At 43.7% G+C, this 13,450-nt stretch overlaps 1 protein-coding gene across 3 annotated transcripts in view; it reads left to right on the top strand.

Annotated features, from left to right (window-relative positions):
• Positions 1 to 8,460: 8,460 nt before the first annotated feature.
• Positions 8,461 to 13,450, top strand: part of Rnaseh2b (ribonuclease H2 subunit B) — a 59,725-nt gene continuing 54,735 nt past the window's right edge. For all 3 annotated transcript variants that reach the window (XM_028884182.2, XM_028884181.2, XM_028884179.2), the window contains exon 1: positions 8,461 to 8,568. In XM_028884182.2, the coding sequence (XP_028740015.1) occupies positions 8,508 to 8,568 (61 nt within the window). In that variant the 5' untranslated portion in view covers positions 8,461 to 8,507. The remainder of the gene's footprint in view (positions 8,569 to 13,450) is intronic.

Below are 13,450 nucleotides of genomic sequence, written 5' to 3'. Positions count from 1 at the left end.
TGTGATTAACTTTTAAATGTCCCATTTCAGCATTTTCAAAAGACGTGAAAGGCGTCAAATTCACCTGTCCTTTCTTCTGCAGTTTGCCCTTCGGTCTTGGTTTAGGTTTAAAAGCTCCCTGTCTGATTTCCTCCTTTCTTGTAGATCCCACTGCGCATATCAGGTCCTCTGAGAAACCCCTCCCAACTAGTCACCATGTACTTGTCCAACTCCGCCCTTCATTTTGAGATGCTATCCACAACTTTTAAACTTCAGGGTAGTTTTAATTTAGCCTACAAAATACTAGGAGTTGTTCTGATATTTTCATACTTACGTATCACGAGAGGAGGCTTAACATAATTTGAAAACTTACTCACTTCCAAATATCCCAAGGAGCCTATCAGCTCCGTAGAGGCAAGGCACTTGTGCGCTCTGTCCTGTTCATCTCCTCACCACCATTCCCAGCACCTGCACGGGCACCTGGCTCATAACTAGAACTAAACAAAGGGACCAAGAGGAGAACTGGAAGGGAGTGGGCCCTGGTCAAGAGAGAGGGGGACATAGGAGGAGGCGATGGCTGAGGATGCCGTGCCGAGGGCTCACACTGTGCTTGATAGACTGTTGGGAATCACAGGAGTGGTCAGAGCAAAGATGCGGCTTGCTCCACTTGGCTTTAGCTGTGCTGTCCGGTCTCTGGCAGCTTCCAGACCCACTTGGATATCTGACTTGGAGCTAATTAAAAATAACCTAAAATCACAATTTGGTGTCCCATTCACATCAAGAACATTTCAAGTGACCAGAAGCCACCACACGCGGCTAGTGGTTAGCTTCAAGAGATGCAGCACTTCAGCCACAACAGTGGGTTCAGTGGGTGGCCTGGAAGATGGGGGTCACTGTTACGTGGAAAGTAAGTGGGAGGTTCTGGTGGGTTCTGACATGTGAATTCACCTGATGGTAAATCTAAAAACCTTTTTCAGTGGAAAAACTAAAACATACTTAAAACTATTTTGTAGCTAGAGTTTTCCTGCCTTGCCCACAGTCAGGACAAATCTTTGTCACCCGCCAGTCCCACAGCTGCTCAGACCCAACCAAGTAAACACAGAGACTGACATTGCTTTATAAACTGTATGGCCATGGCAGGCCTCTTGCTAACTGTTCTTATAGCTTAAATTAACCCATTTTTATAAATCTATGCTTTGCCACGTGGCTCGTGGCTTACCGGGCATCTTCACATGCAGCTTGTTCTGGCGGCGGCTGGCTGTCTCTCCTTCTGCTTTTCTGTTCATTTTATTTCTCCTCTCTGTTAGTCCCACCTATACTTCCTGCCTAGCCACGGTCAATCAGGTTTTATTTATTGACCAATCAGAACAATTTGACATACAGACCATCCCCCAGCACAGCCAAGTGCAGACCATCTCAGACACCTGCACTCAGGCCTGTGGTCCTATGCAGGTCTATGTGGACCTGCTGGGTAAAGCCACGAGGAACCCAAGAACGGGCTCCCACAGGACATACAGAACATCCCACAGCACTATAATTTATTGGAAAATGTTGAGTTTTTAAGGGGCAGTTTAACAGTCTAAAAAACCAGTGTTCAGATGTATATTCACTTATGCAAATCACTTGTAAAATCTCTCAAAACATTAGAAATACAGTTCCAAAATGTGTACTTAAAAAAACAAATACACATAAAGATTGGTATAAGGGTAATGAAGAAAAATCTGTTAGCAAACTTACCAACTGGGAACATATCTAAGCTTTTATGGAAACATCGAAACCATTAAATTAAAGTGAGATCTCTGCTGCCTGTCAGAAATAATGTACCTAGATTTCACGTGTTTCACATTCCCACTGGTCCCCCAGCCCCCCAATATTTTTACACCATGATAGCTGTCATGAAAGTGGAGAATCTTGTATGTACATTGGTCTTTGATTAGCGTCTTAATGGGGGGGGGGGTTCCTGTTTAAAGTCATCAGCTATAAAATGGTTTTCAGCCTAAGTATGCAGTAAGTTGATAGTGATGCTTCTTACGTTATCGAGGGTATAAAATAAAATGATCCTGCAGTCTATGTCACTGCTTGGAAACCAAAATCCCAACTCATTATTAACTTGTGTATCAAATCAGTCTGTTTTCTTAGTGTAGAATAAAGGAGAGAAACCTGAAGATTGGGATAATGTCAGTAAACTGAAAAATGGAGTGAACTGAACACAGGGCATTTAGGTACTGCTCTCTCTCTCTCTCTCTCTCTCTCTCTCTCTCTCTCTCTCTCTCTCTCTCTCTGTGTGTGTGTGTGTGTGTGTGTGTGTGTGTGTGTGTAGGAGGGAGTGCCTGCAGAGGCTAGAAGTGGGTGTTGGATCCCCGGGGCTAGAGTTGAGGCAGTTGTAACCTGCCCAGTGGTAGATGCTGGGAACCAAACTCTAGTATTCTCCAAGAGCAGCAAGTGCTCTTAACTGCTGCAACTTCTCTCCAGCCTACTGTTACATTCTTTAAGAAAAACACATTTACATTGAACATTTTAATTGTGTATATAATTTAAAATTTAAAATGGCCTCAGTACAGCAGCCAGTCTGCACTGCACACTCTTTTTCTAGGGCCCGTTCTTTATCTGGCTTTACAAAGTTGGGTGAGAGCTGCAGTTAACTCACAGCAGTCAGCTGGACTTTTCTTTGGACTGCCAGCTCACAAAAAAAATGACATGGAGACGTATTATTCATTATGAAAACTCAGCCTTAGCTTAGGCTTGTTCCTAACTAGTTCTTAGAACTTAAATGAACTCGTATTTTTGAATCTATGTTCTTTCATGTGGCTTGGTTATCTTTACTCTGTACTCCCATCCCGCTTCCTCTCTGGCTGGCTGGTGACTCTCCCTTTCCTCTACCCAGAGCTCTCTCTGTCCAGAAGTCCCACCTATACCCCTTGCCTAGCTATTGGCCATTTAGCTTTTTATTAAACCAATCACAGGGACACGTCTTCACACAGTGTAAAGGAATATTCCACAACACTTCTTTTCTGTCCAAATAAAAAAGAGAGGTTTTAACTGTAACATAGTAAAACTATATACAATAAGAATAAGAATTATATTTACAATATCCAGTCCATTGGCATTTGGCAAATTTAGAGAAAATACTCTACTATCTAACCTATCTTAGTCCAAACTTTTATACATAAACCATTTTTGTCATAAATTGTATTACCATCCTAAAAATATCTTTTTGAACATTAAAACATTTTCTTAGATAAACAACTTAAGCTTTTATGCTTCTCAGTCTTATAAACTTTACATCTCTTATGTTTCTTTTTTGAATTTGGTAACAAGGAAAACTGTAAAACTATAGCTATCTAGTCTTCGATTTTCATCAGAGACTCAAGAAGAATAAAATATTACTCGAGTAAACAGGAAGTACAGAGAAAGCAACTTCTAAAACTATAGAAATGACAAAGACATCTGACTGCCTGGACAGTCACCCCCAAGGTTCCTCTGCAGTGTTGAGGCATCTGTCTTCAGCCTACAGGCCTAGAACATCTGACAGACTTTTCTGTGAAGCAGGAATGTGGAAGGATTGTCCTACCTTGTCTTGGTAAAGTTCAGCAATCACCTTTCTGCGTGTCCTGTTTATCCAGACTGGACAGTATACTGTCAGCAGATAAGGTAAGGGCAGTTTCTTGTCCAAATGACTAGCTTTTGCTAAAAAAAAAAAAAAAAAAAAAGCAAACTCCATATGGAGGTTCTTCCTGCCCAGCATACTTTTATAAAGTTCATTGGTGCTGCCAGGAGCAGGTGTGTCTCATTGTCATGAAAAGCCTTATGTTATTATAACATTTTAAGTGTCATATTCTGTGAATCTTTAAAGTGTTTGAAGATTATCTATCTATCTAAAAATATAACTCCATATGACCTTGGAAACATACCTAACAACTATAAGTTTGATTGTTATAGATTACTATTAACCTGTATTTCTTTATTATCCTAAATAGCTTTTGAGGACTAAAACCTTACACTACATTTTAAAATGAGTTGCATAGGTACAATACCTTAAACAAGAACTAGAAACATATAATACAGTATAACAAAAATAATGTTAAATTTGTATCAATTGCTATACAGGGCACATATGCTATACAGGGCATATATGAAGCAGCTGCTGGCTAGAGAAAGTGGTAGAAATTGTATTTCTATTGTGTGTGGTTACTATTGTGGGGTCTACCAGAGAAGACCACTCTGATACTTAAACCATTCAAAAGTCTTTATTAGCCAACCAACAACTACTCTGGGTGTTCGGGATCTACAGCACTGAGCCTTTCTCAGGGTGAGCTTTTAAGAGCAAAACTATAATCTGGCTTGACATGCCTCTTTAGTAAGAACAGTTAGTAAGAAGTAGAACTACAGAAGCCAAAAGGCAAGGTTAGTACATATAGAGACTTTACCAGACTATAGTGACTTGGACAGATTAGGTCTTTGTATTCATTTTGGCAGGTGGTACTCAGGGCTGAGTTTTACAGCCTGAATAGTAAATTCATCATGGAGGCAGTTGTGCTAAGGTCTGAGGGCCTACTAAGGTCTGGAGCCTGTTACAGTTACTATATGAATGTCATCTGTATGTTGGATCATAGAATACACGTCTGATGTCAAAAACAATTTTTCAAAGAAACAACTTCACCTAGAGTGATATCATATAAACAGCAGGTGAACAGAGCTTTCACAAGAGTTCAGTGAGGACTAGCTAGACATCTACTTCCTCTTGTAGCTGTGTCTTAGCCTGTGTAAAATTTTGCAAACTTTTGAAATTAATGTTTTCTTCTTTTATTCCCAAGCTTATGTCACTCTTCCCTTCTGCAAGTCTGTACTTAACAGGCTAAGCATGTTGAACATATATTTAACAGTAAGGTTTAGCATAATGCTCAACTCTCAAGCTTGCTCATTCGTTTTGGAATCTCCTGGATAGTTTAAAACAGAAACATGTACACAGGAGTTTCTGTCCACAGGTTCCATATTCTCTCTCTCTCTCTCTCTCTCTCTCTCTCTCTCTCTCTCTCTCTTTCTCTGTCTCTTGGTGTGTGTGTGTGTGTGTGTGTGTGTGTGTGTGTGTGTGTATGTGTGTGTGGTGGATGAGCATGGGTATGTGTATGTATACATATTCACATGTGGGGTCCAAAGGTCAATCAAAGTCAGGAACCTTCCTCACTCCTTCTCTACCAAAGCTTTTAAGACAGGGTCTCTTGATGAACCTGGAGCTCACCAGTTTGGCCTGATTGTCTGGGAGCAAGTCCCAGAGATCCTCCTGTCTTGGCTCCACCCTCAGCACTGGGATTACAGATGCCAGCAGTGCACTCTGCTTTTCCATTTATTCTGGGGACCGGATTCAGGTCCCCAAGCTTGCATGGCAAGCACTTTACCAACGGATCCATCTCTTCAGCCTTCTCTTCTAGTTATTTTTTAGATAACTTAGTCAATCACTGCCCAAGTTCAGTGACTAATATTATGATCATAAATACAGGGGCAATCCTTTCACAATTTGAATATTATATTCTTTAAAAATCTTCCCAATTTCAAAACAACATATGTTTCACTTATAAAAAAATTATTCACCTCTGATAGGATTGTTATAAGAAATAAGCCAGGCTTATTTGCTTTGGCTAGAAATTTGACAAGGACATTTTAAAAAACCATGCTTCATGATTATACTTAGAGAAATAACAAAGAATAACCCCATGGAGCTGGAGAGATGGATCAGCAGGTAAGAGCACTGACTGCTCTTCCAGAAGACCCAGATTCAATTCCCAGCACCCACATGGTGGCTCACAGTCATCTATGGTGGGATCTGATGCCCTCTTCTGATATAAAGGTATACATGCAGATAGAACACTCATATACATAAAATAAATAAATAAAACTTTAAAGAGAAAGAATAACCCTTATCTGGGAGATGGCACAGTGGATAAACTGTTTATCATATAAACACAAGGAGCATAGTTCTGATTGCCAGAAAACTGGGCATTCACAGCAGCCACTGGTATAGCCAGAACTTTGAAGGCAAAGAAAGGGGCCCTCAGAGCAAGCTCCCTAGCTAGATTAGTTGGCACCAGTGAGTCTTGGATTCAGTCAGACCTTACCAAGAAAATAAAGTGCAGAGCAACTGAGGAATACACCTAATGCCAACATTGGGTCTCTACACGTGAACACATATATGTGCATGCACATTTGCACACACATCATGAATACACATGAAACACACACATGTACACACACACACACACACACACACACACACACACACACACACACCACAATCATGTGTTAAAAAATCCTCTTAACTAGTTGATTATATTAGAGGTATCTGATGACTCAGGGAAGAAGATTATGCTTTCAGGGATGTGGGTGTTTAGTCATCTGGTATAAATCACAGAACACTCAAACAGGACACTGACAACTGTCCTGCAGAAGTGCCACCATTGTCACTTATGGAGCAAAACACTGGCTAACACACTCGAATTCCTGGAAAATGTGCTCATCATTTGCACATGTCCATGCCACAGCACATCTGGAGGTCAGGGACCACTTTCAGGAGTCAGTTCACTCTCGTTCCATCATTTGGCTTCTGTTGTTGAACTCAGAAGAAACTCTAAGTAACTGATGCTATCAAGTGCCAACTAACAAACTTGCCCAGGAAATACTAAGCTCCACAAGTAGAAACTAGTTAAAGGAGCGCTGCCTCTGATATGACTGGGAGATAAGTAGTGCACTAACCGGGATTGTTAGAAACCGTGGGAAAGAAAATTCTGCAGCACAGTTGAAGTTGAGGATTGCTGAGAAAGTTTCTGCTAATGTTGGCTCATCAAGTTCATTTCCAATTAGGCTCCATTCCCATAACAAAAGGAGACAATCTAGGCTTACCACCAGCCATAAGAGGCCTATCCCATATCAAAGACCTTGCCTCTGAGGGGAAGCTCAAGAGAAGAGCAAAATCACAACCATCTTTAAGTCCTGGTCTGCCATGAGGTTCTCTGTGCTCTTATCAGGAAAAGCATAGTTCTGCCAGGTGGGCAAGAACAACACTGTTATACTTAAATAATTCTGGCAATGTTCTTGCTGTGTAAATCTCTCATCTGCCCAAGCAACAAGACTTGCAGTCTCCTGTTACTTCTTAAACTGTTCAGTGTAACCTGGGGTCAGAACCCGAGAGAGATATAAAATGCATAAGCCTAAGGTGCATATAAGTTAGCAACATCTTCTATCCGAAGCTAGCTCCTCTTTGAGCATTAGCCAGAGACAGACACACAATATTATTAAATACCTTTTCCCTTATTAACTCTCTGTGTGCAGTGATTTCTCCCTAGCAAGGCATATTAATTCTTTAACACCTTTGCCTATTCAGCCACCTTGATGGTCCAATGGTGTCAGAATTCTTTATTCTAAGCCAGCACGGAAAGTAAAGCAGGTCCCACGGGGACCCCCTTTCCCTCCAGTGTCCTCTTCTGTCTTTTTATCCTGCCCTGTGACTCTTACCAAAGCTAAGGGAGACTGGTACACATGGTAGAGCTGTATTGGGTAAAGCAGCAGCAGTTCTCAGGTGGCCAACTGCTCACGTTTTAGCGTTGCACAGATGGCACGCTGACTTTGCTTTTATCTGACCAAATCATGCAATGTTCCTGCTTGGTCTTATTTTTCTCATGGTCTTAGATTAGTCTGGTTAGAGGTGGGTATTTTTAAGTAGTTCATGTCTGATGGGAGAATGTCAGCATTTGTCTTGAGATCCAGACCAACTTGTGGTGTCACCAGCTGTTCTATGTTCTTTCCTCAAAAGCTTCAGCCATATCTGTAACTCAGGTGTCCACGTTTGTGTTGCCTGTGTATCCGACAGCTCTTTTTAAAATAAATAAAGAAAATACAAAATGATATTAGACTGGATAAGAAAGAACATAAAGGGCATATTCTGCCCAGAAAGAAGAGTTCAGAACAAGCTACTGTCCCTGCTAGGTAGCTGGCCCTTTAAGAGATGAATCCTCTTTTCATCTCCATCATCTCTGGAGTCAGGGCTGAATTGCTTTTTCTATTGTCATTCCCGCACTTGGGAGATTCCCTGACCCAGAGTTCAATGCTAGCCAGGGTTACACAGTTTCAAGGCCAGTCTCCGCCGTATGGTGAGACTCAATGTCAAATCCAAACCAAACCAAAACTAAGTCTTGTAACTAACATAAAAGTTTGCCCTGAATAACAAATTCATGTGTTGAACTCCACGCTATACACATATTTTGGATTTTATCTTAAAGAATTATCTTAATCATCAAATTGTTCCAAATCCAATTGGAAGACTGCTCGCAAGCATTAGGAACCTCAATGTGTGAAATACACATTACAAGCAACCCTTCAGGCAAAGGGTGTGAGAGCCGCCCGGCTCCGAACCTCCTGTGACACCAGCACCCGCGCAGAATTCAAAGAGGAAGCCGAGCGGGCGGGCCCGGAAACAGAGGCACGCTGGTGGCCCGGCGCTGGTGGGGCCCTCGGAGCCACTTCCGGCGGCGTGAGACATGGCCGCGGGCCGAGACCGCGGGGACTTGGCTGCTCGGCAGCTCGTGTTCCTACTTCCAGGTAAACGCGGGCGGCGCGTGGGCCGGGAGCGCTCAGAGTGGCGGCGGCGCGAGGCTTTTGCCCGGGTCGGCACCCGTCCGCGAGGCCCTGGCGAGCGCGGACCCGGATTCGGTGCCCTACACTTTGCAGCGCATCCTTGGTCACGTGTCACTCCGCGCGGGAGCTTCAAACCCGGAAGTGTAGGGAGAGACCTAGCGGGGCCCCTGGAGTGTTTTTGCCAGTATAACCACCCGGCCTGAGGAGGGCGGCGGTGGTTCCGGGACTCCGCTGCCTCCGGGAGTTACTGGATGTTTACAGCTCAACGTCTAGAATCTTGCTGGATCCAAAACCAGAGACCCGGTTGTCCCATGCTTAGCGGCTGTGCGGCTCTGGACAGGCCTCGGTGGCCAGGCTTTAGGGAAGTTGCGTGGGGATAAAGCAATTCCAGTTCACAATGACAGTCAAAATCCCAGAACCGGGCGGGCCCTTCGGTATCCCTCTAGATGGTGATCAGCCATCAGGACATGTGGGGCCCTGGGACAGTGGACAGTCGGTGCTACATGAGGAGGGACCTATTAAAAGTCACATGAGATAAATAGGGACTAGGGAATGCAAGCTAGAAACAGTCTGCCATTTTATAGGCGTTACATTTGATGTGACATCGTGGGAGAAGAGGAAAACTCCGTAGCCACTTTAATTTTGAGTTTTAGCTCAGCAAACGCAGAGCCTTTTTACAGCAAACATACTTCACCAAGGTACAGATTCCCAGTGATACAGACTTTTACCTCTTGGCATAACAACCAGACACATACATCTTTTGCATATATAGCGTCTCTCCTTTGTAAGGGGTTAAACAGTCAAGTGTATGGATTTTGAGTATGCAGCTCACCCAACTGAACACAGTATGCTGCAGATCAAATTAAGTGGCTTTCCAGCTAGAGGCTCATAGCCTCTTCTAGAAGAACCCAGGTGTCCTGTCATCAAATTAGTTGTGCCTGTTGGGACCCCTGTGCCCTTTGTCTTCCTTCCCTGTGTATCATTTCGGCCAGATCCATCCATGTTGTATGTACCATGGGTTTTGTTGAATGTGTTTTGTTTTTTGTTTTTGTTGTTGTTTTGTAACTCTTTCTTCTAGTTCGTTGTATGCATATCAATACTGCCCTACTGAGGATGGATATTAGGTGTTTCTGGTTTGCAACTATTAGGAGTTCCACCTCTGAGAATATTCTTTTGAGGCTGTTGGTGGACACCGACACTCATATATTTAGAGTGTCTCTACCCTGGAGTGGTAGCTGTTCTTAGGTGCTTGTTTGTGGGTTTAGTTTTAGTACTGCAAAATGGTTTTCTGAAGTGGTTGTTACTAATGCATACTGACTCCAGCCGCCCATGAAGAGTTCCACTTAAGCTATACCCTTCTTACAAGTGTTTGGATGATAAAGCAGCTGGTGAGAATTCATGGTTTTGGTGGTCCATCAGAGGGCTAGCTGGATACTCTATTTTAATTGGGGAGGGGGAATCCTCTTTCACACTTCTGTAACACAGTATAATTCGATTTTCAGAGTAGAGGCCTCTTTCTTTTGCAGTCAAGTATGTTGATACTATGTAGATACACACAGTAGCTGGTCATAATTTGAGTCTTTTGTTTTGGTGGCTGTTTCATTCTTAAAGTGTGTCATAGTCACATCAAACACAAAAGTATTGAATGCATCCCTCAACACGATAGGTGTACTAGATCTCTCGGGTGGTGGTGAGAAGCATTACAGCCTGGTTTCTGTTGGAAGCTGATGTGTCTTCTTACCTTTTCACTCTTTACGCTGATAGTACAATGTGGTCAGTGTTAGGGGTTGGGGTTTTGAAACTTCAAAACCGCTGCTAGTCGTCTGCTCGTCCTCTGCTCGGTCCAGATGGCCTTTAGCGCCACCTGCAGGCTCTAAGGGTGCAAATACGTTTGCTAGCTGCCATGGTGACTGCCCTCAAATGGAAGGGCATTTGCCTCCTGGGAATGAGACTCCATCTGTGAGTGTAGGTCCTGGGCTGAGACCCAAGAATGTGCTCGTCTAGTAAATTCCCAAGCACTGCTGCTGGTCTGGCTGGTCCGGGGACACCCCCTGGAACTACTACAGTGAGGAATGGGCTTGGGGAGCTAGAGTGTGGGTGCCCATGCCTGAGGCTTCACTCTGTGATGGACTAGATTGTCCATAGTCAAGAAGTGCATGGCAGAATCCAGGACGAGGACCATCTTCACACTTTGTTGTGTCTTGCAGCAAATGAAGAGTCATCCCAGGTAGCTATGGATTCAAGAGCAAGAGACTGTGTACCCTTGGCTAAGTGCTACAATGAAGTTGGGCCCTTCATAAAGAAAATCAGTATCATATCAAAGTTGGCAAGGGTATTTGGCAGAAGTGGGCTGTGCTGTTTGAGAACTCACTGTTCTGAAAGTGAGCAGAAGGTGGTGTACATTCAGGGCACAGCACCTAATCTTGTCATGATACTCTCCCAACATTTAATTTACATTCAAGTTGCCTGGAGTAGTCATGAAGACTGTATTTAAAAAGTTGGTTGCAGATCATTTTTCCTCTAACTCACAGTCTTGTTTTGTGAAGTTGAAAGTCCTAGATAAATGAGAGTTGGACCGAGGAGGGCGGATCCATTTTCGCAGACAGATGGGGTGTTGCAGCAAGGTAGATGCCTCCTTGCATCTGGGATGAGTGCAATGCTTTTCTCATGTAGCCTAGGAACACTCCAGGGATGGCTGTGCAGTTGCTCTGAGGCCATCAACATCTCTGGTTTTGGAATACGTTAGAAATGTCCATCCCTCTTTGCTGCCCCCTCCCCCAAGAAGGTAAATTTTGAGTCATATTTTTTAATACTTGTTTTCTTTAGTCGAGCTTTTGTACACTTGCCAGTTCTACTGAGCTGGGTCAGGTGTGACAGTCAAGTCAGGACCACATCATGACTGTAGAGAGGGCAGGAGACTGCCTGTGGCTGTTAGGGAAGATGGTTAACAGGACTCACCTCCCAGGAAGTGTCTCCACACACTAGGAAACCCTAGTGTTCTATGACAATAAAAGGAGAGTGGAAATAATGTAGGACTCGTATATGTGGGTCCACATAGAGTAAAAATGTCCTTCATCAGCCCCCTGAGTGAGGAGTCTCCAGATCAAACTGGGCTTCAACACAAATCTTCAGTTCTGGACACAGTTATCATCGATGCCATGCCTTTTTATTTTACAGAAGTTCATGTTAAGAGGTGCTCCATAGCTCTCAAAGCAAATGTCTTTGTACCTCATTTCTGCAGGTAGCTCAGGTGATGGCCAGTTCTTCTGGAGGCTAGAGGACAGGTGGCTTTTAGGGAATCCCAGGCCTGCCATCCTGGACATTCATGCACAGTAGCTTTTTACCTGGGGTGTCTTGATGACCACACATGGTCTCTAAATACAAAACAAGAACGCAAACTATTGTAGGAATTCACATTTTACAACTATGTTCTCATTAAAAGATTTTTTAGCCGGGTGGCGCATGCCTTTAATCCCAGCACTTGGGAGGCAGAGCCAGGGGGATCTCTGTGAGTTCGAGGCCAGCCTGGTCTACAGACCAAGATCCAGGACAGGCACCAAAACTACATGGAAAAACCCTGTCTCGAACCTCCCCACCACCAAAAAAAAAAAAAAAGATTTATTAAAAATCAGATAAATGCCGGGTGGTGGTGGCGCATGCCTTTAATCCCAGCACTCGGGAGGCAGAGCCAGGGGGATCTCTGTGAGTTCGAGGCCAGCCTGGGCTACCAAGTGAGTTCCAGGAAAGGCGCAAAGCTACACAGAGAAACCCTGTCTTGAAAAACCAAAAAAAAAAAAAAAAAAAAATCAGATAAATGATGGAGAGACTTTATATCAACATTATTTCTGATTAATGGCCTTGTAAAAAACAAAGAAACATATCTTTATTGGGGTTGGGGGAAAAATGATATATAAGGTAAAAGAAGGGTTACTTTAGACTTTGTCAGTGATGATCCTAGGAAACAAGCGACCTTTTCCTCTTACCTAAGGGTTGGCACATGGTTAACCTCAGGAGAAAAGTGGAAGTGGCCTTCCTCCCTTTGTGTGCATACATGTTTGTGTTTAGAAACAAGCCTTGTGGGTTGAAAGCCGCCCTTCCCTTGGCAGGTGGTAGAGAGCCTGGCCAATCCAAGTGTGGCCTTGAGACAGCCTCTGAATAATTCAGCGAGGCTTCTTGGATGATGGCTCACCATTCCCTGCAGGCAGTTTCTGGGTTGTCCAGCATGGAGTGCGTTTAACATTTTCCACACGAATCTGGCGTTGTCTTTATAGAGCATTTCTTGGTGGGGCCCCGCTGACCTTTCTCAGATGGCTGCTGGATCTGCTCCGGGCTGTTGAGCACGTTCTGAAGTGATGGATGGAATCGATCAGTTGCCAGTTGGTAATCTGTTGGTGTAATCTTGTCGTCTTAGTGATGGTTCCAAAAGATGTGGAACAAGTAACAACTTACAGATTCTACAGCTTTATCCCCCAGGGCAAAATAAAAAAATCACAGAAGAAAGTGAATTTTAAAATTTGAATAGCATCCTAGGAACGACAAAGGTTTGCCACACCATAGAGCTTTACCTGGGATGTTAGGAAACAGCTCAGTCAGTACTGAAGCCAGGCTGTAATGAAAGACACGTGGAAGCTAGGTTCACATGCTTTATCAATTCTGTGTCCTTGGACAAATTGCTGCCTCCTGCAGGCTGCTCTCTGTTCCTCGTTTCAACAGTGGCAGAGCAGAGCCCGGCTTGTGGGCTAGTTAGTGGTGGGCTAGTGTTAATGTCCACGCTCTGCCCACCTTTAGCAGGACTGGGAACAGAGTGGGCTTTTGATAAATAATCACCCTAAAGAAATCTCATTTC

This window comes from Peromyscus leucopus, chromosome 9, assembly GCF_004664715.2.
Source record: "Peromyscus leucopus breed LL Stock chromosome 9, UCI_PerLeu_2.1, whole genome shotgun sequence".
In the NCBI taxonomy this organism is placed as follows: domain Eukaryota; kingdom Metazoa; phylum Chordata; class Mammalia; order Rodentia; family Cricetidae; genus Peromyscus; species Peromyscus leucopus.
The sequence above is the reverse complement of the archived record's forward strand: the minus strand, read 5'-3'. Positions and strand labels throughout refer to the sequence as shown.